The sequence below is a fragment of the Telopea speciosissima genome, chromosome 9 (genome assembly GCF_018873765.1).
Source record: "Telopea speciosissima isolate NSW1024214 ecotype Mountain lineage chromosome 9, Tspe_v1, whole genome shotgun sequence".
In the NCBI taxonomy this organism is placed as follows: Eukaryota; Viridiplantae; Streptophyta; class Magnoliopsida; order Proteales; family Proteaceae; genus Telopea; species Telopea speciosissima.
The window spans coordinates 5702628-5729853 of record NC_057924.1 but is presented as its reverse complement, the minus strand read 5'-3'; the positions used below and the strand labels follow the sequence as shown (position 1 = coordinate 5729853).

The 27226-nt window shown below is 44.3% G+C and overlaps 1 protein-coding gene and 1 pseudogene across 1 annotated transcript; both read left to right on the top strand.

Annotated features, from left to right (window-relative positions):
* Window positions 1-615: 615 nt before the first annotated feature.
* On the top strand, window positions 616-8660 carry LOC122639634 (annotated as a pseudogene).
* Window positions 8661-11915: 3255 nt separating this feature from the next.
* Window positions 11916-13230, top strand: LOC122640658 (polygalacturonase non-catalytic subunit AroGP2-like). The gene is made up of 2 exons (XM_043833885.1): window positions 11916-12018; window positions 12137-13230. The coding sequence occupies exons 1-2, from the start codon at window positions 11968-11970 to the stop codon at window positions 13112-13114; spliced, it is 1029 nt and encodes a 342-aa protein (XP_043689820.1). The 5' UTR covers window positions 11916-11967; the 3' UTR covers window positions 13115-13230.
* The last annotated feature ends 13996 nt before the right edge of the window (window positions 13231-27226 follow it).

Sequence of the window (27226 nt, the reverse complement as noted above, 5' to 3'; positions counted from 1 at the left end):
TAGTTTTGAACAGCCGTGTTGATACATTATCATGGATTTCAGATTTTAGAATGTACAAGATTGATGAACGTTTATGTGAATGCATAGTTACAATGTTAGATGGATGTTATGATGAGATGGTTGATACCAGTAGGTTTACCGATGATATTAATGGATATTGCATAAGATGATTCATGTCAGTAGATTTTCAAATGTTTATGGGAATGTTAAATTTTAGCAGGTTATGAAGTGAATGGAAATATTTTGTAAATCCATTGTTGAATTCTAATGTCGCTGTTATTATTTGAAATATATGTATAGATTCCGCATTTACAGGTGAAAGGAAAAGAAAAAGAAAAAATTTCACTATACCTTACACGGATTTGGGGACGCTACGTTATGCTCCAATATATTATTTCTAAAAATATATTGACTTATTTCTATTCATTTTACTAAATTTGTACTCTCTTTATTGATGTTCTCATTTGAACATGAACTGAATTATTTATAATTGTAGCATCTTCCATTCTTGATTGTTCTATGTGAATTTTACCAATTCTCTTGTTTTTTATATATTGTAAACAATTTTTGTTTTGTCTGTTCATTAACAGGTTTAACCACCTAAGGTTCATATTGAGACTTCATTATTGGTCTAAGTCTTCCTGCCAACATATAAGGTGCAAATGGTTGGTATTTAGATGCTAGAGTTTCCACAACGATTATGCAAATGGGTCTGCATCAATTCAAAATGTGATAAAGCTAATAGGATTGTTGACTTCTAAACTACTTCATCAAACTGCAAACAGAAGAAAAGAGAAATTGCAAACATGGATGCTTTTGAAGAACCAAAGAATGATATGAATATATGGATATTCTTTTCACGGTCTTCTACGACCATTTTCATGCATGGGTTTTCTGCATCTTCACATCTAATATTGTTATCAGTTTTATTCATTTCATGTGCTTGCAAGAGACGCATGATGCCTACTCTTGAAAATTCAAATCCAATGTTGAAAAATGCATACTTTTTATACTATTGGTCAGCCCTTATATCTTGCATGGGTCTATCATTTTGTCATCTTATCCTATTCATGTTAAACTACCTCTCTGGATATAGACATGGTTGGTCTGATCTAAAGTTAGTTGCCCAATTGGATTTTGGATTCAAAATGATCACTTGGTTTGTGATCTCTGCTTACCTACATATCCAGTTTTCTCATTCAAGGGGGCACATGTTTCCTATTCTATTAAGGATTTGGTGGGTCTTTTACCTCCTAATGTCTTGTTCCTATCTTGTTATACATCTTGGTTTGTATTGGAAACATTTGTCTTTACAAATCCTCCTATGGGTCTCCGATGTTGTATCCATTATTACTGGTTTGTTATTTTGTTATGTTGGGTTGTTTGGCAAGGGACGAGAAGATGAATATTCTTATCTTTCAGATCCTCTTTTAAAAATTAGTTCCAATCAAAACAATAGTGACGAAAAACAAGGATCAAGTGTCAGCGGAGAGAGCATAACTCCTTATGAAAATGCCAATCTTCTCAGTATTTTTAGTTTTGCTTGGATGGGCCCTTTGCTTTCACTTGGGTACAAAAAAACACTAGACCTCGAAGATGTTCCTCAGCTTGCCAATTGTGATAGTGCCAAAGTGGTATTTGCTTGTTTTAAAAATAAACTTGAATCTGATGGTAATGGCGGTGGTAATAGTGGTCAGGTTAGCACACTCAAGTTGATAAGGGCATTGATTCTCTCAACATGGAAAGAAATTCTATGGACATCTCTATTTTCCATTGTATGCATATTGGCTTCTTATGTTGGACCATACCTTATTGATGCATTTGTTCAGTATCTCAATAGTTCTATCCAATTAAAATCTAAAGGCTATGCATTAGCGTTTGTTTTCTTTCTTTCGAAGCTTATAAGGTGCCTCTCAGAAAGGCACTTGTTTTTTCAATTACGAAAGATGGGAATTAGGATCCGTGCTGCCTTGTTTGCAATAATCTATAAGAAAAGTCTCAGGCTTTCAAGCCAATCAAAGTTGGGCTACAATAGTGGGGAGAACATTAATTTGATGAGTGTTGATGTCGAGAGGATTGGCCTTTTCAGTTGGTACTTACATGACGTATGGAGGGTTCCTATTCAGGTTGTTCTAGCATTGTTGATCTTGTACAGGAATCTTGGACTTGCTTCACTTGTAGCTTTTGTTACCACATTGATTTTGATGTTAGCAAATGTTCCACTGGGAAAACTACAGGAGAAATTTCAAGGGAGTTTGATGGATTCAAAGGATCAAAGGATGACGGTGACATCTGAGGCTCTAAGGAATATGAGGTTTCTCAAGCTCCAGGGCTGGGAAATGAAATTCTTGGCTACAATAATTGAGATTAGGACCTTCGAAACAAGACGGTTAAAAATGTTACTTTATAAGTTATCTATGACTGACTTTGTCTTCTTATCTGCTCCCATGTTTGTAACCATGGTTACTTTTGGTTTTTGTGTGCTTATGGAAATTCCGCTAGAGTCAGGAAAGATTCTATCTGCACTTGCAACATTTGAGATATTGAAAGGGTCCATTTATAACCTCCCAGACACAATCTTTATGATAGTTCAAACTAAAGTTTCCCTCGACAGGATAGCCTCATTCCTCTGTCTTGATGATCTTCATCCAAATATAGTACAAAAGCTTCCAAAAGATGATGTTGAGGTTGCAGTTGAGGTGGTCAAGGGGAATTTTTCTTGGGACCTTCATTCTCCTAATCTCACATTAAAAGATCTTAATTTTCGAGTGTATCATGGTTTGAGAGTGGCTATTTGTGGTTCTGTTGGGTCAGGTAAGTCAAGCCTACTTTCATGCATATTAGGAGAAGTACCGAAGATATCTGGTTCCATCAAGTTGAATGGGACAAAGGCCTATGTTGCACAATCACCTTGGATACAGAGTGGAAAGATAGTAGACAATATATTGTTTGGTAAGAAGATGGACAAGGAAAGGTATGAGATGATCCTTGAAGCATGTTCATTAAATAAGGACTTAGAATTGTATGCCTTCGGGGACCAAACTATTATAGGAGATAGGGGGATCAACCTGAGTGGTGGGCAAAAACAAAGAATCCAGATTGCTCGTGCTTTGTACCATGATGCTGATATTTATCTGCTTGATGATCCTTTTAGTGCCGTGGATGCTCACACTGCAACTCATCTATTTAAGGTAATTGCTATTTGAGTTTTACTTTCAAAGATTTTCTTGGTGAAGTTGGCTTGAAGTTATACATCTTATTGTTTACATCATAATTTTGTTTACCAAAAATTGAAATTGATCTAAAAAGAGTGAAATCATGGTTATCTAAACAAACATGACCTACAAACATATGATATTGAGGGATGAATATTCTTGCATAATGGTTTTGATATTACTTATCGTTATGAACAATACATTATATTAATTTGCATATCTATTTGGCTCTTTTAAGTAATTGAAAATTATTTTTGAGTTGCTAAATGTGAAAATCTTAATTTTTGTGACAGGAGTGTTTACTGGGAATCTTAGGTTCAAAAACAGTAATTTATGTGACCCACCAAGTAGAGTTTTTACCTTCTGCTGATCTTATTTTGGTGAGAATATGACATCTTTCTTCCTTGACTTCAAGCCTTTCAACTTGGTTTGAGAGTGATTATTTACCTTCTCTTATTTGGTAGGTTATGAAAGATGGAAAGATTACTCAAGCAGGAAAATATGAAGAAATTCTTAGATCAAGAACCGACTTTATAGAATTAGTGGGTGCACATAAGAAAGCTTTATCAACCCTTAATTCTATCGAACATGGGGTTACTTTAGATGATTCAATTATGTAAAGAGAATTCTATTCAAGATGATGAGAAAAAAAACCCAAAAACTATACAATGGAACAATTGGTTGAGCCAGAAGGGCAACTTGTCCAAGAAGAAAAGCGAGAAAAGGGTGGGGTTAGTCTTTCAGTCTATTGGTATTATTTTACCACTGCATATAAAGGGATTTTTGTTCCATTGATATTGTTGGCACAAATTCTTTATCAGTTTCTCTTAATAGGCAGTAGTTATTGGATTGTGTTGGCTACTCCCATTTCAGGGGATGTGAGACCTCATGTTAGAGGATCTACTCTCATCTTTGTTTATGTTGCTTTGACTCTTGGATGCTCTATTTGTGTACTTATAAGATCTATGCTCATTGTAACTATTGGATACAAGACAGCTACTCTGCTCTTCAACAAAATGCATTTGTGTATTTTCCGTGCTCCCATGTCATTTTTTGATTCTACTCCAAGTGGAAGGATTTTAAATCGGGTTAGTAAGTATGCTTGATTACTCTTGGGATCCAAATGATCTTATTTGATAACCATAAACGTTATTATTTAAAAATTTAAATAAACTCTATTTTTATACAGGCATCCATAGATCAAAGTGCACTTGATACCTCTATTCCTCATCAAATCGAAGAACTTCTTATTTCAATCATAAGATGTTTGGGAACTATTGCAGTGATGTCACAAGTTGCATGGCAAATGTTAATAATTTTTATTCCGATGATTGTGACATGCATCTGGTACCAGGTATTTCTATAGACACTTCCACTTCTCATCATTTAAATTTCAAATTAAGCTCAACCAAATTTTTTGCACGGTTTACTAGCCATAATACCAATTGGTTCAATCTTTATTTGATTAGTGAATTTTGAGATTGCTTTGTTCACCAAAATTGATTTAGTTGTGTATGCATATATGCTTGGGTGTGAAAGTGGTGATTAAAACCCTAATATTTTTATTGAATTTATAAATAATATACATAAGGAATACATTTTCTTAAACGGAGATTTTCATGTGAATTAATGCAATGTTGTAGTTTTTTTCTTACCAAATTTGTTTTGATAAGAAAGACCAACAAGGCTAACGATCTCAAAGTGCAAAGAGTGCCTAAAGTGGCATGATTGTGAGTAGATGCCTCATTTTGTCGCCTGGAGTGGCCTAGACGATGATTAGTTGGAATTCCCCTGAAATCTGGAGGGGTTGTTTAGTTACATCTGAGAGTGTTCTGTCCCCATGCTAATATAGGAGGTTTAAATTTGGCAAACGAATTTTCAAAATTATAGTTAATTGGCTTTTACATGTTTAGATTCTACAGATAGCGTATCTGTAGGTGGGTCTGCTTCTCTTCTAGTCTTTTGCCTTGGAATGCCCAGGTTTTGATGTTATGTATTTTCTTCTTTTTTTCTTCTTGTCTTTCAATGAATCCTTTTAGCGGAAAAAAAAAACCTAGACCAATCACAAGGACCAAGACCAGTACCAATTTAGGCTACCCCCGACGTTGTTTTCTTGATGGTCGATGTTGGTCAAAGTCCATTACATGTTGACTAGAGGCCATTACATGCCAACCATATCCTCGGGAGATTCACTTTGATCTCTTTTTGCCGATCTTGGCTCTCACTTGGACATAGTCTAAGACCTTAGGAATGCCCTAGAAGACTTTAGAATCCCAAGAATCAAATAAAAACTTTCTTTTAGTTCATGGAGGTGATTTCCTTCCATCTATAGCTAAGATTGACCCATTCCCTTAAGAACTGACACAAAAAGCCCTTGCCTTGGATGAGATTAGGATCTCAAGGATATAAATGAATGACCCCTCTTACATTTTGGGGGGATTCCACATGATTGAGAAGAAGTATTGCGTATTGAGAGCACACTTTTGGAGCTTGTTTTGTTGTTCTGTTGCATCAATTCCGGTTTAAGCTCTCTGAAACCTGAGTCTAGGCCACTCCAACCCTACTACACTCTTCAAGAAAATTGTTACTAGGTGAGTCTTCTTCCTTTTAATTTCTATTTCATTTGATTTCATTGCATGTGGAGTGAGACATTCTCTATTTACTCACACACGTTATTGTTGCCCTCAGTGGGGTAGTGGTGATGTATTCAATTACACTCTATTCTTATTTGGTTTTCTTCAAAAATTCTTGCACTACAATTTTGTGATAGGTCTTAGCTTTCAAACTTAACTTTTCCAGAAATTTCATAAATGTTCACTATTTTTCTTCTGCTTCCCTTTTTTAGTGGACATAATTTTTCCAGAACTTTTTATATAAGATTTTGGGGATAAGAATTTCGGAATATATTCAACATTCAAATACCATATATAATTTAATGAACATCTAATAATAATAGAAAATAATAACCATTCAATAAAGAAAAAGTGAATTAAATAAAATAAGATGAGATATTTTCTCACATTTCATCCATGATGATGGTCATCAACCATCTAAATGTAAGTAACTTACATTAAGTATACCCTCATAAAAAAGGCCTATATCATTCTCTCTAACTATACATTCATTTCACATTTTTACGTTACTCAATTTCCTTTTTTATGAACTTTTTCTTGTAGCAATACTACATATCTGCAGCAAGAGAGCTGTCACGACTGTTTGGAGTATGTCAGGCTCCAATTGTACAACATTTTTCTGAATCAATTTTAGGTTCAACTACAATCAGGTGCTTCGATCAAGAAGAGAGGTTTATAAACACAAACTTCAAGTTGGTAGATAGGTATTCTCGGCCCAAGTTTCATTTTTCTGGTGCAATTGAGTGGTTATGCTTCCGCATGGATATATTGGCATCTATCACATATGCCATCTCTTTAGTTTTCTTGATCTCGGTGCTAAAGGGAGTACTTAGTCCTGGTAAAAAGTTGAACTTGAGATTTTATAAAATCATCCTTTAAGGCAATCATGATTGGTTACTTACGTGAAAGCATGATTTTGAATTTATTTTGTTTTCTTTTCTCTCTTGAAGGTGTTATGGGTATAGCAGTTACATATGGACTCAATTTCAGTATGCATGCGGTTATATGGGATCTTAGCATTCTTGAGAGTAAAATCATTTCCCTTGAGAGAATACTGCAGTATGCTTGCATCCCTAGTGAACCCCCTCTATTGGTAGAAGAAAATAGGCCAGGTTGTGAATGGCCGCCACAAGGGAAAATCGATATTGTTGAGCTACATGTAATCCCCAAAGCTTAATGGTGTTGGATAGTTATTCATACTCTTATGAAATTTTGCTAAGGTTCATGATTTTATTATTAATATAAATGTAGGTCCGGTATGCCCCACACCTTCCTCTTGTCTTGCGAGGTCTCACATGCACTTTCTCTAGTGGGAAGAAGATTGGCATTGTTGGGCGAACAGGGAGTGGTAAATCAACTCTTGTACAAGCTCTCTTCCGCATGCTTGAACCTACATCAGGTCAAATTTGGATAGATGGTATCAACATCTCTAAGATTGGTCTTCATGACTTGCGGTCAAGATTGAGCATTATCCCGCAAGACCCCATAATATTTGAGGGAACTCTAAGAAGAAATCTTGACCCACTTGAAGAGTACACTGATGAACAAATGTGGGAGGTGGGTTATTTTTTTTTATGAATAATCATTAATCAGTGACAAAGAGTGGGTTTTTATTTTTTTTTATTTTTTTTAATGAATAATCATTAATCAGTGACAAAGATAGGATGGACATATCTTCTGATTGCTGATGATTCGCACACAAAACAAATGTATCTCAATTGACTGGTTAGGACATGTATCTCTATGAACTCCTTTCTAGTGGTCATCTTCTTCTTCTTTTTTCAACTTTTGAATTCCTTTTCTACCCAAAAAAAAAATTGAAATCCTTACCAATGAGATATTGAAATCATTTCATTGGACCATCTTTGACTCAAATTTGGCTTAACAAATTCTCTTAGTTGGGACGTGTGAAGTACATTGTTATTACTACCTTATTTTCTATCTCCACTAGGTACCCCCTTGCTTGTTTATTCCATTTTTTGCTTAATTCATTAATGATCATTTCTTAAATAATCAAGTAAAGTTACAAGTTAACATGCTCCTTTTGTTGTTTTAGGCATTAGATAGATGTCAGGTTGGTGATGAAGTTAGAAAAAAGGAAGGGAAGCTTGATTCTACAGGTTGGTTTCTTCCCATATCTATTCTGTACTAAAGTTGCTCAACATTAAGTTATCCATTCATAATTGCACAATCCTTCCAAAATTTCTTATGTACCTTCCTTCTAGTGCATAACCTGACCTCCCAACCCCCGATCCCCCTTTACAAGAAAAAGTAAGAGAGTAAAAGTTAATGAAAATAAGATCCAAAATGCTAAACCATTTTCATATGGTGGTTGTCACAGTGATTGAGAATGGAGAGAATTGGAGTATGGGTCAAAAGCAACTAGTTTGTTTGGCGCGGGTATTACTCAAGAGGAGCAAAGTGTTGATACTTGATGAAGCTACTGCATCAGTGGATACTGTGACTGACTATCTACTTCAGCAAGCGCTTAGACAACACTTCTCAGGGTCTACTATCATCACAATTGCACATAGGTTAACATCAGTTCTTGATATCGATATGGTCCTCCTCCTTGATAATGGTCAGTAGCTAGGATTTAGTACACCACAACAAAATGGGCTTAGTCTAGTTTGGCAATTTGTCGATCTTCTCATCTTTTTTTGTGCTTGCCTAATCAGATTGACATGTTTTCTTGTCCATGCAGGCCTTGCACTAGAATATGATTCCCCAGCCAAATTGATGGATATCAAGTCATCATCATTTGCAAAGCTTGTTAAAGAGTATACTCGAAGATGTAGTTCCTAGTTTTTGAATGGCCAAATAAGTGAGTTTTTTTTTGTTCATACACGAACACGGCATTGCTATTTTGAGTATAACAAAAAATTGTTGGGAGATGATGGTAGAATAGATATCAAAGCTGCTTGTAATCTTTTGAGTTGGCAATGGCAATCAATTGAAGTATTGGGAGTAGACAAGACTTTTTCTTCATGCATGTTTATAAATGTTGGGAGAAGTATTAGTAGTCCGACAATATCTTTAGACCACCACAAGTATCTACCACTTGGCATATTGGGTAGAGCTGAATTTTTTGAACAAGTAGATCCAAAGGTCCCCTGCTCACAATGTGAACTTTTTGCCAAAATGTAGTTGGCCAAGTTGAAAAATTAAGCTTTGAAAACCAGTAAAAATTGTATTTTTTTAAAGAAATAAACGGGCAGCTGAGAATACAAGTAAATATGAGGGTATATGTTTGAATCTTACTCTAAAATTTTACATGTTGCCTACCCTAGACCATTTTCTAAATATCCATACGGTTAAAATTTCCCCACCACCCTTCTATGTGGCAAAATTGGTGTTGTTCTAGAGATACTCTCTAGAGCCTACCAGTCAATAAACTTTTGCCATAAAACGTCTAAAATATAAATTTTCTTGTTGCTACATTAGACATATCTTTATTTATCCACTGCCCAACTTTCCTTGATTAACAACTGCTTTAGTTTTTATATGCCTACCCTTGCTACATTGTTCTTACTAGTTCCTTTTGAGTTTCCCATCCTCACAAAGTTTTCCTTCCATGGTCATGCATTCTTATCTGAAAGTTTCAAAATCTATTCCCCAAGAAGCAATTTAAATTGTTCCTAGAACCAGCCACATGAGAGGTTGTTCTGACCTAAAAAATGTATGGTTTAGGTTCTTCACAAAAAAAAACATAACTTCTTAATTGAATAAAACTTTTGACGTCCACTTTTGATTGATGTTTTATCTATGGGAAGTAGTTTTCTGTCCGGGAGTGTAGCCTACGCCAGCACTCCCATGTGTCTATCTATCTCCTCCTTAGAACAAGGGGGCAGAGCTGTCTTTTCATTGGGGAGGAGAGAGATAGACTCATGGGAATGCTGGCACAGGCCGCACTCCTGGACAGAGTTCTTTTTCCCTTTATTTTTTTTCCAGAAAAAATTCTAAACAGTCCAATTTTTGGTAAGTTTTGAATGTCAAACTAGAAGGTTTGGGTCCCTTTGTTGAACATGGTTTTCTTAAGTCACCTTTTCTTGTTTTCGTTTGCAATACCTGTCGGGTGGGAGGTAGTTGTCGTGTTCACAAAATTTTGGATTTCATATGTTAGACATTAGAGTCGTTATCATCTACAGTTCCTTGACCGGTGCGGTTCCCTAGTTCCTCTCACAAGAGGGGGGTGGGACCCACCCGGAGCTCCTGACAGAACAGTCTGCCCAAGTGGGGTCCACCCTCCTCTTGTGAGAGGAACTAGGGCACCGCACCGGTCAGGGAACCTTACATGAAAAAAATTCTTATACATTATTGTTTTAGTGGATGTAATTGTAAAAGTTTATTGTGTTACCAAAAAAAAAAAATGTTAAAGTTTATTTAATAATTTGGTCGTTGTCTGTGTCTTCCTTGGCAATTTTTTTGGACAATAAGTGCCCTTTCTTGGGTGCATAGAGGATCCGATAGAGTAAAATATGAATATTGTTATGGACCAAATTTTCCTCTACCCATGGTGAATGGGATCTTATTCATTGTGGAGCGGGAGAGGGCGGAAAAAGATATCGGGAGTGTATTTTGGAAACATACTAAAACTCAAAACAAGTATAAGTTGGTTGGGAGAATGTTCTCTGGGCCGCAGCCAGGCACATGGGCTTGCCACTCAGGGGGGCAGGGTGGTCATTGCGCCCACTCCCATGTGCCTAGGCGCAACTTGCACTACGGCACAGAGAACAGCTCCCCAAGTTGGTTTTACACCCAATTTCCAGTCAAATCCACCTAATACCCACCATGTGGATTGTGGAGGATGCCCATGTAGAAATTGATCATTTAGACGGAAATGTCCTACTTTGGATCAGCCATTTATAAAATATAGAAAAATAAATGTTTTTTTCAAATTTTAGGCTTTATCTCTATTATATGGCCTACCATGATTAGGTTTCAACCCTTGCATTTTAGATGTGGTTACCTAAAGTCTGTCAAAGTTGAGTTGTCAACTAATTTTTGTAACATTATATCTCCATGTGGAAAAATCAAATTGGGCTAAAACCTTGCAAATGGATGGATGATCGTGAGGGGATCAAGTCTACAAATTTAAGTTTTAACTAAGCATCATTATCAGAGCCGTAATTTGTTCCACTGTCCAAATATCTGTCACGTGGCAAATTAAGTGAGATCAAAATTTGTTGGCAGGTAGGGATCAAGGTTCTCAACTTAAATTCAAGTTTGAGTCTTATTAGATATGACTGTGTCAAAATACGGCTTTAAATGTCCATTACAAAAGTAAATTCTGTAAATAGTTTAAAAAAAAATTTTTTGATGGCAAAAAATAGAGAAGTGAGAATGCCAATACAAGGTAGTATTGATTCAGGACAATTTGACTTGCCTTTTTTGTTTTAGGGAAGAAAAAAGCTGTCAGGGTGCATTGTGCTTGTGCATAGACACAGGAAAGGTGAAATGACTGCCTTGCCCCTAAGAAAGGTTGAAATCCGTGCCCTATCATTGATACTTCCATGTGTTCACCGAGACCATGCTTCCCCACAAAGAAAAATTGTTTGAAGAAGTGTTGAAAACTGTTTGAGAAAGTGAGGTTAGCTGAATAATGACGATTGATCCAAAGATTGGGGGAAAGTCCAGGTTAGCTGATCCAAAGATTGGGGGAAAGTCCAGGTTAGCTGAATAATGAAGATTGATCCAAAGATGGATCCAGATCTTCTACGGCGCTGGCTGCCCATCCTGCTGTGCTGCACAGACACAAGGCGGCGCGCATTGACCGCCTTACCCCTTGCCCAAACTCCTTGCCCGAGTGGGGGTAAGGCGGTCATTGCATGCGGCCCTGTGTCTGCACAACATAGGCAGGACAGGGCAGCACGCCGAAGAAGATCTGTGTTGTCCAAAGATGGGGGGAAAGTCCCTTGCCACGCCCATATCAAACGACCTTCCTTACTTCCCTCAAGCTTTTGAATATCAAAATTACACTTAAGCCCTATTCTAATTTCCACACCCCCCTCCCTCTATCCTATTTGTTATTAATACAAAATTTTCTCTCTATATAAATTCTAACACCCCCTCCCCATGCAACAAAACCAACTCATTCCGTTTCTCTATTCAGTTCCACAATGATGTATCTCATTATGTTGCTCGGACTTCTGATAGTAGCATACTTTAATGTAAGAAAAATGATGTTTTTATAATGCATTCATTTCAACTTAGGTTATTATTTGTTCTTGTTTTATTTTCCTTATTTGGTTGCTTTTTTTTTCTTTTCCTTTTCCTATGTAATTGCAGGGTTCTCAAGCTGAAAATGCCTTCTCACAATACTGGGAAGAGCATATCAGTATTCCACACCCTCCACACTGGTTGGCTGCAAAAGCTTCTCCATTGAGTTCCCATCAATCGGCAGTGTATATGAAACTTATAGAGAAAAATGAATTGGCTTCTCACCTGCCTTCATTCTGTAAACAGGCTAATGTTGCTTGTTCTACAAATGCACTGGTGAAGAAAACAATGGATTGCACAACCCTACCACCAATAGCTCAGTGGAATGATGACAAACTGAAGTATGAACTTGTTCCAAGTGAAACACCCCTTTCAATTGCCAGTCAAGGAGGATTACCATATTTTCGAGAATCAATGGTGAAAGAGGGAGGTTTCATGCCTATCCCTGATCTAAGGGACCCAATGTCATATAAATCATTCTTGCCTCGATCTTTGGTATCAAAAATCCCATTTTCCTTTGCTCAAATTCAGGATTTGAAGAAAATTTTTGGTGTGATGGATGAATCAAAAATGGATGAGTATATTCAAGAAACCCTCGATGTATGTGAGAGAAGTCCCTTTCGAGGTGAGCAAAGCACCTGTGTGACTTCCGCCGAGGATCTCATTGATTTTATTGTCAATAAATTAGGGCATCATGTTCAAGAATGGAGTACTGAGAATATTGAAGGATCTTATGAGAATGTCACAATTGGAGCTGTGAAACTCATCCATGGAAACCTCTCCGAACCACCAGCCTTATGTCATAGTCTGCCATTCCCATTTCAAGTATATTATTGCCATGTTTTACAAAAAGTAAAAGTATATGCAGTTGATATACATGCTCGGAAGAAAGAAAAAGAGAATCATGTGATCATGGCATGTCACTATAACACATCAACTTGGAATCCAAACCATCTTGCTTTTAAGCTATTGGGTTTTGGTCCAGGCCTAATTGAAGTTTGTCATTGGATAAACGAGAATGGAGTGGTTTGGACAAAAAAAACCTAGGTTGAGCAACATTTAAAGATTTGATTATCTTCCAGTTCTCTTGTTTAATTGTGTTACATGTCACTGCTTATGCTATTTGAAGAATAAATAATGATCTATTTAGACTTGTTTATTATATATTTCAAGTTTCAATACAATTGTGTTCTTCAATTATAGTGAAGATGGGTGAGTTGAATAGATACCAATAATCATTTGAATTAGCATTGGTATTCATTGAAGTTTTATTACTCTAGTGGTGTCTTTAGACTACCACAAATATTTACCACATGGTACATCCGATAGAATCAAAATTTTGTAGACAAGTAGAGCCCAAGGTCTCTTGCTCACATGTCAAGATTTAGTTAAAATAGAATTGATCAAGTGGCAAACTAAATCTTTGAAAATCAATAAAAAAAAATTAATGAATATGCCAATACATATATATGTTTTTTTGATAAAATGCCAATACATATGTAGTAGTGTATATATACTTCAATCTGAGACTAAAATTTGACATGTGGCCAACTATAGACCATTTTCTAGGAATCCATATAGTCAAAATTACCACATGATTATTTTTATGTGGGAAAACTTGGTGCCAATGTACTCTTTTTTTTTTGGTAAAAAGAATTTATTAAGGACATATAACGTGAAAGCTCATGGCTGAAGATTATCAAGATCGGTGCTAGTGTACTGATACCATGGTTTTAGTGCATGGTATCAGAACTGGTTTTGATCAATCCTACAAATGATATGGTATCAGCATGGATCAGCCGGATCGGACAAATTGCCCCTGTTCTCCTTTACAAATGGGTTTTTTTAACCACTTTAGCTCTTGTAGTTACTGTGCCACCAATACAGTATCGACACGGTATTGAGATTGGTCACTTGCAAAACCAATAATATCGTCCAATACGGACAATACAATACTGATACCTCAAACCATGCTATACCCTCTAGAACCTGCCAGCCAAAAAACTTTTGCCGTAAAGCTTTGTGTTGCTACATTTTATAGACATTTCTTAATCTATCTAATGTTAAAATTTATCTGAACAACAATTGTGTTGTCTTTTTCTATGCCAAAATTTTTTCTTATAGATTCTTACTATGGTTATATTTTCAATCTCCTCCTGTCAAAGTTTTCCGTCAATGGTCATGAAATCTGATCCGAAAGTTTTAAAATTGGTTCCTGGAGCAGCAATTTGAGTTGTTCCTAGATCCAACCACATGGGAGGTTATTCACTTTATAAAACATATGGCTTAGGTTCTTCACCAAAAGGAAGAAAAAAAAATCTCCTATTAATTTATAGGGAGAGTTTTCATACATGGCCGTGCATGTGCACGGTCGTGCTTTCAACCGTTGGATGAACATGATCATGTATAGTACACGGTTCCTCATCTCCATCCAACGATTGAAGGCATGGTCATGCACCATACACGGCCATGCATGAAAACTTTTGCCTTAATTAAATAAAGGGAGAATATTCTCTGTACCGCAGTGCAGGCTGCGCCCAGGCACATGGGCCTGTCACTCAAAGGGGCAGGGTGGTCATTGCGCCCACCCCCATGTGCCTGAGCATAGCCTACGCTGCAGCACAGATAACAGCGCCCCTTAAATAAAACTTCAGAACATCTCCTTTTTGATTGATGTGTTTTTTATTCAGAAAATTTCTAACATCAAAAGTTTTGGTAAACTGGAAATGTCTGAGGAATAAATTGATCTAACCTTTTAAACAAAACAAAGAATGTTTAGGTCCCTTTTGTTGAATATTCTTTTCTTGAGTTGTATTTTCTTGTTGTCATATGCAATTACCTTTAGGGCTGACGTTCTCTATGCCACAGTGCAGCCTGCGTTCAGACACATGGGTCTGCCATTTAGGGGGGCAGGGTGATCATTTCACCCACCCCCATGTGTCTGAGTGCAACCTGCACCCCCGACATAAAGAATATTTGGCCTTACATTTAATACTTGTTGAGTTCACAACATTGTGGATTTTGACTATCATATTTTATCATGTTTGTTAGTGTAATTGTAAAATTGAAAATTCAAAATCAAGTTATCCTGTAGATGCGCAAGTGTGCAACATCTCAGTGTAAGACCTAACAAATTTAGGCTCAGTAGTTTGGATTGATTATCAAGAATCTGCAATTAATTAATTTATTAGTAATAGGTGTGTCAAAAGTTGGCACATACCGGTCGACCCGATTGAACCTGAACCTGACCGTTTAATAAACAGTTGGGATCTAGTCTTAGGTAATGCTTTATTTGGTTAGAAAAAGGTCATTAGTGTAAGATTGAATGATGCCCAACCTAAATGACCGAAACAAGAAACCAACCGTAAATAAAACCGCTTGAAATTGAACCGGTTGGTATGCTTATGGGATATGGTCCATCAACCCAAAACCAAAAAAAAAAGGGATATGGGCCATTATTGGCATGTCAGTAATATCCATTAAGAAATTAATGGGCCTAGATAGGGAGCCCGTCAAAGATTGTTCATAAGAAGGCCGATTGGCATGATTATTGACTGAATCACCATAGAGTCTATCCTAATCAAGGGCCCCATACGTCAACTATAAACTACAAAGGGAAGGCTAAGATAAGCCAACAGAACTTACAACTACCAAGGGGTAGAGGGGAGAAGGGAAAAGGGAGAGGGAAAGGGTGCCTTTTTAATGGCAAAAAAGTGACTAGGAGAGTCGAATCTGGCAAGCCTCCAACCAACCAACCAAGTTAACGGCTGCCATATATTCATTGATTTTTTTTATCAGTTGATGAGGCATAAAAACACCCCACCTGTCAGAGGCTGCCACGTGGTCGACCCGACCTCAATCCGAGAACCGAGTTTGGCCGAGAAGGAAGTTGGGCCGACCCAATATCTGAGAAGTTACCCGACCTCACCTGTTTTGAGCGAGCTGGCCGGTTCCCGAGGCCGAGATTATACGGGTCAGCCACGGATTCCTAGCCGACCTCATGGCCGAGACCAACCTCCTCTCGGGCCGACCTCCATGGCCGAGACCAACCTCCTCTCGGGCCGACCTCCATGGCCGACCCCACGGGCCGATCTCCATGGCCGACCCCACTGGCCGACCTCGTAGGCCGAGCCCTCCTCCATCGAGGCTCCCATAGCACCCCCCGGGGATCTCCGGGCCACGTCAGCACATCCCGAGAATCACGGGAGGAGGGCCGAACCACGATCCCAGCACAACACAGAATCACACTCTACATGGACTCTTACCTTAATAAGAGTCCGATCCCGAAAATAACTCTCCACTCCGCTCTACGCGGGAGAACCTTCCGAAACAAGGACTCCTACCATACTAGGACTCTCCCAACCGTCTCATCTCCTCCTTATTCTATAAATACCCAGGTATGGAGCTCTATTCCGCACCTTGCTTTTGACTACACAGTTACGCTGTCGCGTTGAAGACCTGACTTGAGCATCGGAGAGTCCTAGGCCGGAGCCACACCGGCCCTCTTGCGCTCATTGCTTGGTTTTGCGGGTTCATCCACGGGCGAACCAAGTACCGGAGGTTTTCACACGCAATGTATTTGGCGCCGTCGTGGGAACGACATCAGCCAGCCTTGTCGTTTCTACCAATTCCAAGAGCAATAACAATGGTGCACACGAGGTCAGGGCAGCATGGCTCGACTTCCCGCACAGAAGAGCCGCAACCCGTTGTGCGCGAGGAGATCACCGCCCCAGAAGCCTCTCGGCAGGGGATAGCGAAGACCCCCGGAAGCGGGGAGGTGCGCGGCCCATCACGGGCACCATTCCACCTCCAGAGCGGGAATGGAGGAGGTGCACTAACCACGGCCGCGGCTAGCCGGGTGCAGGCCGAGCCAAGTTTGGACGGGAATGTCTTACCCTGCACCGCCACCCTTACCGGAGAGTTTGGACCCGAAGCCCCGGCAAATAATCGACAGGTTATGGATTTGCAGGTGCAGATGCTCCACACCAATGAGATGTCGCACCTTCATGAACCGGATGGCCCGAGGCGGATGATGGGTCATTGCCGGCCGCGATCCCTCCGGCTCCGGCCATTTGAAAGAAACTTGCAGCAAAATGAGGGTCGGCGTAGGGCCGAGCCGAGTCGGGCTGCGTCCTCGCATCCGTCTCGTCGAGAAGACTCCACCTCCGCGCCCAGGTGAGGCGCTCGACGGGTGAACAAGAACATCGCCAAAGCCCGCGAACAGGCGTGAAATTGAACCAGCCAGGCTCTGTAGTAAGGAGGTCGGTATTTTCGGGACGGATCGGAGAGGACGAACCGCCAAGGATATTCCGAGAACAAAGGAAAGACCCGGTTGAAAGGCGCACCGAGACACGGAGAAGGAACGCGTCATACTCCCCGACGTCCGGGCTCATCTCCCGAGAAGAACAACGGGGAGTCCCCAGGGTCCAACTTCCAAGAAGAAAAAAGAACAAAGAAGGACGGTGAGGACCGGGCTGACCAGAATGGCCGACTACGGGGATGACCGATCCTATCAACCCCGGGCCGAGGAGCCGTGGCCAAGCACCGAAACCGAGCCGGAGAAGCGGCTACGAGACTTGGCCGAGCGGTGGAGGGGTTGAAGAAACAGCGACCCGGACGCCTACTCTTTAGTCGGCGTCACCCTTATCCTCCGAGATCATGGCCGCGCCGCTACCACACGGTTTCAAACCTCCCCGTTCGGCAGTATGACGGGACGACCGACCGGCAGCGATCACATTAACTACTTTAATGCGATGATGACCATGTACGGGGAACCGAGATCGTTTCTTGCCGAGCCTTCCTGCATCCCTCAAGGGCGCGGCCACCTCATGGTTTTCCTGGTTGCCGCCGAATTCCATAAAGAGCTTCGCCTCAACTCTGCCGAGCCTTTGTCACGCGCTTCCGAGTAGTATGAAACATAAGAAGACCACGGTCAACCTCCTTAGCGTGAAGCAAAGGCCGACGAGTCGATCCGAGCATTCGTCTCTCGCTTCAACAAGGAATCCTTAGATATCAAGGATTTGGATGAGGCCACGGCCCATACGGCTATGAGCAACGGATTGGCCGACATGGACCTTATCAAGGACTTGGCCGGGCGGACAAGAAACCTGGCCGAGCTCTTGGAGAGGTGCAACGAGTTTGCAAACATGGCCGAGGTCCTCCAAGCCCGGAAGGGCAACGAAGGTCGTATACCGACAAGAAAAGGCCGACAAAGCAACAGGCGCAAGAGAAGACAAAAGACCGAGAACGGATCGCCGAGCCGACAGTCGGATCGAGCTCGAGCCCCGACTACACGCCATTGAATGCATCTCGTAAGGAGATTCGATGCAAATACAAGATGGGGGTACATCCGCCGACCCGACCGATGCAAGCGGGGTCATCTCGGAATCCCAACAAGTATTGCCAATTCCATAAGGACATCGGTCACGACACGAAGATTGTTATCGGTGAAAAGAGAAATCGAAGAGCGATAAAAGCGGGCCACTTGAAGAGATATGTCAAAGGAGGCCGAGAAGATCGTGCGGTCGGCGGATGACCGAGATCGTAGAAGAGCCGAGCCTAAGGCCGAAACCAGGCGAGTTGAAAGAGACGATGACAAGGTCCGAGCCGAGAAGAAGGAGGACGGATCCGGACCGGAGCAATGACAAGGGAGCCCCTATATACACTATCCTCGGGGCCCGGCAAGAAGGTACTCGAAAGGCTAAGGCAAACGCTCGCTTCGTCGGAGTAGCCGAGATGCCCGCCAAGAAACTCAAGCCGGCATAACGATTTCCTTCACGGAGCCGACCTCGAAGGTATAAGTTTACCTCATGACGATGCTTTAGTAGTGCGGTAGAAATCGCGATGCAGAACCCGTACACGCGTATTGATCGATCACCGCGCATCCGTGGACCTTATGTCATTGGAAGCGTCAGGACAATTTGGCTTCGTGACGGCGCTCAAGCCGAAGGAACCTCGCTTCACGGGTTCTCGGGAGCTGCTGCGACTATCAAGGGCTCGATCGATCTACTTGTCACAATTGGGCAAGCTCCACCGCCGAGCGATTATCCCCGTCAAATTCATGGTGAGTACGTTCGGTGGTGGCTTTCAACGCCATACTCGGCCGCCCGTCATTGACCGCCCTCCAAGCCATCATCTCCCGACTCACTTGAAGATGAAGTTCCCCACCGAGAACGGTGTCGGCGAGGTCCGAGGTGACCAAAAGAAAGCACGAATGCTACGCTACCTTCGTTAAGCAAAACAAGGGTAATGTTCGAGGAATGGCCATGTCGTCGACCATCCCCCGAAGATCAGGGGATGAGCTTATAGAGAGAAGAGGGCGACCCGTAGAAGACTGACCCACTTCATCTCGGCGAAGATGACCCAGCCAAAGTGGTCCAATCGGATCACTACTGAATAAAGATCAAAGGAGGCAGCTCGGAGTTTTCTTAAAGCGAACGCCGATGTCTTCGCCTGGTCGGCTGCGGACATGTCGGGCATACCCCGACATATAGCCGAACACCAACTCCATGTGGACCCGGGTCGAAAACCAATCCGGAAGAGAAGGAACTACGCACTTGATCGGGACGGCAATCAAAGAAGAGGTGGAGAAGCTTACCGATCGGGATTCATCCGAGAAGAGAAATTCCCGACCTGGTTGGCTAACGTCGTCATGGTCCCTAAACCGAACGGGAAGTGGAGAATGTGTGTTGACTACACCGACCTCAACAAGGCCTGCCCAAAAGATGAGTACCCACTACCTCGGATCGACCTCTTGATCGACGCCACGGCAGTCACGAGATCTTGAGCTTCATGGATGCGTACTCGGCTACAACCAAATCATGATGCATGAGGAGGGCGAGTCGTACACGGCCTTCCGAATCGACCAAGAGAATTTCTCTACAAGGTCATGCCGTTCGGATTGAAGAATGCCGGGCGACATACCAGCGCCTCGTGAACTATATATTCCGCGGGCAGATCGGAAAGAACATGGAAGTCTACGTAGACGACATGTTGGTGAAAAGCTTGAAGGCCGAGCACCACTTGGCCGACTGGAGAAACCTTCGGCGTATTGAGGAAGAACCGGATGAAGTGAATCCCGCCAAGTGTGCATTCGGCGTAACCTCGGGAAAGTTCCTCGGCTTCATGGTCTCTGTCGAGGCATCGAGGCCAATCCGGCAAAAATCAGAGCCATCCAAGAGATGAGTCCTCCAGGACGATCCGAAAGTACAAAGGCTAAACGGACGCGTGGCGGCGTTGGCGCGATTCATGTCGAGATCGGGCGACAGTGCTTACCATTCTTTAAGGCCCTAAAGAACATCCGGAACCCAAAAGATTTTATCTCGGTCATCCGAATGTCAAGAAGCTTTTGAGGAGTGAAGAAATATTTGGAGAACCCGCCTCTTCTCACCGACTGAACCAAAAGAGGAACTTCAAGTATAGCTTAGCCACTCCCGTAGCGGTCGGTGCGGTGTTGATCAGGAAGAGAGTCGAACTCAAAGGCCGATATACTATATCAGCCATGTTCTTGTTGATGCGAGACAAGGTATTCCGGGTTCGAAAGTTGCATTCGCCTAATCACGGCTGCCAGGAAACTAAGGCCGTACTTCCAAGCCCATCCGATTGTGGTGACGACCAGCCAGCCACGAAAAAGATATTACACAAACCCGAAGCGTTTCGGGACGGCTGATTTCTGGCGGTGGAGCTAAGTGAATACGATATAAGCTATCGGCCAGGGACGGCGATAAAAGGACAAGCCCTGGCCGACTTCATTGCCGAATGCAGGGGCCCGAACATGAGGATAGAGAAGAAAAGAGATCCAAGAGGTGGGCTACGGCCGACCCAATTTGGACAATGAATGTTGACGGCTCGAGCAATTCCGGAGGAAGCGGGGCCGGCCTAATTCTTGTAAGCCCCGAAGGCTTTCTTGTCCAATATGCCCTAAGGTTCAAGTTTCCCGCCTCAAACAATGAGGCCGAGTATGAAGCCCTTCTAGCTTGGACTTGAGTCGGCAAAGCTATGGGCATAAAGCGGTTGAAGGTGCGAGGAGACTCCCAACTCGTGGTCAACCAGGTCAACGGAGACTACGAGGCAAAAGACGAAAGGATGATAGCATACTTAGGTCGAGTCCGAGATCTGATCTCCGAGCTCGAACACTTCGAGATGACTCGAATACCGAGAGAAGAGAATGCCGCGGCGGACTCCTTATCTAGGTTGGCCGAGGCCGACCTCCAATATCCGAGCCGATCGGTATACATAGAAATATTGGAGAAGCCATCCTTACAAGACGAAAGCATAAAGCACATTGAAGAGGATGGGCCGACCTGGTTGGACCCCATTGTCAACTACTTGGAAAACGACTGCTCCCGGGGAATCGAGACGAAGCAAGAAAGGTCAAGATCCGATCTTCCAAGTACTCGATGATTGATGGAGTACTCTACAAAGGGCAATCTCGGCCCCTCTTCTCCGATGTCCGGGACCGAAGGGGGCCGAGTATGCACTAGCCGAGGTGCATGGGGAATATGCGGGAGTCACATGGGCGGCCGAGCTCTTGCATACAAGATACTTCGGCAAGGATTCTATTGGCCGAGAATGCAGGAAGAGGCCATGAAATACGTGAAGACTCGTGAAAGTGCCAGCTGCTCGCGCCAATCCCAAGCCGACCAGCAACAAAATTAACCTCAATCTTGAGCCCAATCCCATTCGCTATGTGGGGAATGGACATTCTCGGGATTTCACCCCAAGATCGGGAAATAGAAAATACGTAGTAGTGGCCATCGATTACTTCACCAAGTGGGTCGAGGCCGAGCCCCTGCCACCATCACCGAGAAGAACATGGAAAAATTTTTTTTGAGATAAGGTCATCTACCGGTTCGGCTACAAAGGTTCTCATCATGATAATGGCGCGCAATTCAATAACCACGCCTTCCGAGAATTCTCGAACACTTCCACATTGACTTCAGCCCATCTCGGTCGCTCACCCACAAGCAAATGGACAAGTAGAAGTGTCCAACCGAACATTACTCGCCGGCATTAAGAGGGAGGTTGGATGAGGCCAAGGGGAGATGGGTGGAAGAACTCCCAAGCGTCCTATGGGCATATCGGACGATCGTGAGAACTCCAACCGGGAGAGTCCATTTCGCCCGCTTATGGGACCGAAGCCCTCGCACCGGTTGAAGTTATGGCTTCATCATACCGAGTGCTCAACTTCGATGAGAAGACCAATGAAGATGGGCTGCGAGCCAATTTGGACTTCCTCGATGAAGTCCGAGAAAATGCCCTACTCAAACGCGGCGTACCAGCAGAAGACGGCAAGCTATTATGACTCAAGAGTCAAGGAGCGGCATTTCATGCCAAGGGGACCTTGTTCTCGAAACTGAGTGCATCTCATGAAGCAACAAGGAAAATTAGCACCAAGCGGAAGGCTCAGTACATAGTCTCCAAGCAAATCCCGGCGCATATCGCTTGCAGACTCGGGCAGAAGGTACTCGAGACCTTGGAACTCGGAAAATTTGAAGAAGTTTTTCAATAATTCAACATGATTGTATTCGGTTTCGATTCCGACATTTGATTCAATAAATCCTTTTCTCCAGCAAACAACGTATTGTCAAGCTCCTAAGTCGAAGTCATAAGTCCGGTCCTCATGGGCCAGGCCGACATCAAAGACCGACCCTCATAGGTCGGCAATGAGTCATAAGACCGATCCTCATAGACCAGGTCGACATCAAAGACCGACCCTCATATGTCGGCAGCCAAGTCATAAGACCGGTCCTCATAGACCAGGCCGACATCATAGACCGACCCTCATAGGTCGGCAGCCAAGTCATAAGACCGGTCCTCATAGACCAGGCCGACATCAAAGACCGACCCTCATAGGTCGGCAGCCAGAATCACAAGACCGGTCCTCATATTTCGACATCATAGACCAGGCCCTCACAGTCGGCGGCCAAATCATAAGACCGGTCCCCATAGACCAGGCCGACATCAAGACCGACCATCACGGGTTGTCGGTCGGGTCGTAAGATCTGCACAAATAGGCATGGCCGACATCTCAAGGGCCGCCATTCTTATTTGGCCGAGCCTAACAAAGTACAAAACTAAGCCAAGGCATTGGGCTCGGCCAGGAAGGATATTTGGCCATGCGTCCGCGTATGGGGCGAATTAAAGCAATCGAGGTGAGGATCACGGTGATCTCGGCGTGGCATGGTCGATACCGCCGACAACGGGGAACATGGATAAAAAAGAGACGAGTTCCTAAGCTCGGCTAGGGAAACAACTCGGCACTCGGCCACAAACAAAATAGAATACGCAAAGAAAAAAAAAAAATATATATATATATATTGAGGGCGCCGAGTTCAAATACTTGACAAATTTCGACAAAGATAAATTGTTTATTCATTGAAAGCCGGACGGATCAGGTTACAAAAAGAGGCAGCTCGGCCCCACAAAAAAAAAAAAAAAAAAACAAAAATTTTTACATCTCTCGCCTCCTCGGCGTGGGACTTGGAGGCAGCCTCGGAAGCGTCCGCGGTGTTGGGCTCGGCGGCGGTCTTGAGGTCCAGCTACGGAGGGGACGACATCGGCCGAAGCAGGGGCCTCCAGGGGTTGAGCTTGGGTGACCTCGGCCCCCTCCTCATCTCCCACCTCCCTGCAAAGGTAGTCGCATCATCGTCAAGCGGGAGAGATTGAGATCGGATACGCGGCCTTGATCTCGGCCAAGAGCTCAGCTCGGCTGCTTCAAAACCTTCGGCGAAGGAGGCTTCCTGATCTCGTGGCGAGATATTGGCGTACTCCTCCGAGTGGAGATAGTCGCTAATCGCCGCGCTCCGAGCCGTGGCGGTTTTCCTTGGCCTTCTCCTTCACCTCGGCGAGCCGAGCTGCAGGCCCGGACCCTCTCTCTCTGCTGGCCACCTCGGCCTGGGAGCTCTCCACCTCGGCCTCGGCGGTGAGCTTCTCTTGGGTCTCCCGACGCCTCGAACGGCATCTGGGCGTCTGATAAGCCTTCTTGCACTTGGACGTCCAAGGAATAGTTCTCGGTCGAAAGCCGCTCGAAGCGGAGCATGGTCTCTCTTGCTTTGGCGAACCCCTACAAAAAGCATGAGAACAAAGGATCGGGATAAGCTACACATATCGGATCATAGGCAAGAGCCGACAAGGAAACTTACCATATTGAAGTCTTGAAATAGGGTTGAGAGGAGCTTCGAGGTCGGACGGCGCCTCCAGCTTCTCCTTGTCGGCGAGGAGCCGATGCGGCATCCACCACTCCTTGGCGTGAGCGGCCGACGTCGGCGAGTCCCCCGGAGAAGAGCGCTTGAGTCGGCCTCACCGGATGTTGTTGGCCGAAGCCCTCCCGGCACGTATCGGGAGATGTTGGTGGGGAGGCCACGGCGGAAGGCCGCCACTTGTCGGAGTTAACCGGAGCTTCGGGCGTTTAATGTCTCTCGGCGGGCTCTCTCGCCTTTTCGGCCTTTCCCCTTTCTCGGAGACACGGCTCGACCGTGTTCTTCTCGGCCTCCAGGCCGACCACCGCATCCGAGGGTCCCGGCATCACCCCCTTTCCCTTGAGGGCCTTGGAAGACTCGCCCCGGGGTTTCTTCTCGGAATTCTTTTTCTTCCTGCTCGCGATGATCTCGGCCCGTGCCGAGCGTGTCCATTGGTGGAATGTGGCCGACCACCGCAAGAGAAACCGAAAACATAGGAAACGAGTCGAAAAGGAAAGAAAACCAAGTTAAGTGAAGGGGTCGGCTCGGAACACAAAGACAGAGCTCGCAAAGGCTCCTACCCGGGTCATATGCCAACTCTGGAGAAACCCCTCGTCCTGAAGGTGGAGAACATCGAAGGGCGGACACTGGTGATAAGGTCGAGCGCGAGGTCATCTCGTTCTCGGTCAGGGGTAATACTCTATTGACATAATTAAGATTCATCTCCTTCCACTCGGTTCGGAGAGGGCTGTTGGGAATGGAAGCGAAGAAGAAACGGGGCTTCCAGTATTTGTTGAATGTCGGCGTGCCACCGAGAAATTTGTGACCGCCTAGAGCCGCTCTTCCCGATCGGCGGCGAAGTAATACCACCCCTTCTCGGGAGACTTCTTCAGGAAGAAGAGCCGAGAGAAAAGCGCCACGCTAGCACCTCGGCCCATCTCGCAAGCAGGGCGTAGAAGCGTAGACGGCCAGCCAGGAGTTCGGCACCACCACCAGGAGATAGGTGGAAGTGGTCCAAGATCTGGTCCACAGCCGAGAGCGGGAGCCGAAACCCGTACTTGAAGGGCGTCTCGTATGCAGCCACCTCGCCGGGCCTGATGAAGCGGGCCATCTCCCCGGGGTTAGGAACTCGAGTGAATGTCCTCGGGGATGCCGTAGGTCGTCCTCGGATAGTCGAGGTCGGCCTCCGTCATCGTGCTCGAACAAGGCCGACACTACCCTCCTCGGGCTCGGGCGTCGGTAGACGAGGCGACCGAGCCAGCCCCACCTCGGACGAATCTTCCTCACTTGACTCTTCATCGGATGAGGATGACCCGGAGTTCTCGGCCCGGACTGCAGCCGTGGATTGGGCCGCGTGATCGGACTCCATGGGTAACGGGGCTCGGCCACCTCGGCCTGACGAAGCTCCACTACGTCGGGCTCATCGATGTGGAGCCCAACAGTCTATGGTGGGAGAGTGAATGGGGAGTTCTCGGCTCGGACTCGTGCCCTCTGCCGCCGGCGAGCGAGTTCGCCATAGGACTACTACAAACGACATGCTTTGGCGGAGAAGACTTACTGGTTGAGGAAGAGCCGAGCGGGAATGAAACGACGTACCGAGTTGATCACGAACGAAGCTTCGGCGAGACGATCGCGGAAAACTTGCCGAGAAGCCTAACGAGATCTACCGAGTTGACGGACCCAAACTTGCCGAGAAAGTCCGGCGGCATGCTACGAGATCAACCGAGGTGAAGGATTCAAACTTGCCGAGAAGTCAATAACTTAAAGCAAGTGAAGAATGAATAGTTAGGAGTCACCTATTTATAATCCTTGGGTCCTACTGATCCAACTGGACGACCGAGCTAAACATGATCCAACGGCCCGGATCAAAGGACGTTTCAATCCCCGAGCCCGCCATAATGATCGCCGACGTGACACCGACGCCCAACCGTCGATCGCGCGCGTGAAATCAGCGGCAATAAATAATCTCGCCCAACCGCAATAATCTTCCCGACAAGCACCCAGAAATTTCACTCATCGGCGCCGACCCGACACCTGATGAGTGGGGGGGGCCTGTGATGAGGCATAAAAACACCCCACCTGTCAGAGGCTGCCACGTGGTCGACCCGACCTCAATCCGAGAACCGAGTTTGGCCGAGAAGGAAGTTGGGCCGACCCAATATCTGAGAAGTTACCCGACCTCACCTGTTTTGAGCGAGCTGGCCGGTGGCCGAGGCCGAGATTATACGGGTCAGCCACGGATTCCTAGCCGACCTCATGGCCGAGACCAACCTCCTCTCGGGCCGACCTCCATGGCCGAGACCAACCTCCTCTCGGGCCGACCTCCATGGCCGACCCCACGGGCCGATCTCCATGGCCGACCCCACTGGCCGACCTCGTAGGCCGAGCCCTCCTCCATCGAGGCTCCCATAGCACCCCCCGGGGATCTCCGGGCCACGTCAGCACATCCCGAGAATCACGGGAGGAGGGCCGAACCACGATCCCAGCACAACACAGAATCACACTCTACATGGACTCTTACCTTAATAAGAGTCCGATCCCGAAAATAACTCTCCACTCCGCTCTACGCGGGAGAACCTTCCGAAACAAGGACTCCTACCATACTAGGACTCTCCCAACCGTCTCATCTCCTCCTTATTCTATAAATACCCAGGTATGGAGCTCTATTCCGCACCTTGCTTTTGACTACACAGTTACGCTGTCGCGTTGAAGACCTGACTTGAGCATCGGAGAGTCCTAGGCCGGAGCCACACCGGCCCTCTTGCGCTCATTGCTTGGTTTTTGCAGGTTCATCCACGGGCGAACCAAGTACCGGAGGTTTTCACACGCAACATCAGTTTCATTCGTTTCAATTTTTTGTTTGGATACCAGTTGGTTCGATGTGGTCCGGTGTTTAGCCGATCCCTACATACCCCAGTCCAAAATCCATCCGATAATGATTGATTCGATTTTATTCGGATTTTTTTATTATCGATTTTAT

What these genes read in the sequence shown, in the direction of transcription:
- LOC122640658 (XM_043833885.1), top strand. Translation starts at nt 11,968, where the DNA reads ATGATGTATCTCATTATGTTGCTCGGACTTCTGATAGTAGCATACTTT. An exon ending in TGATAGTAGCATACTTTAAT is followed by an intron (nt 12,019 to 12,136) that starts GTAAGAAAAATG and finishes ATGTAATTGCAG; the next exon opens with GGTTCTCAAGCTGAAAATGC.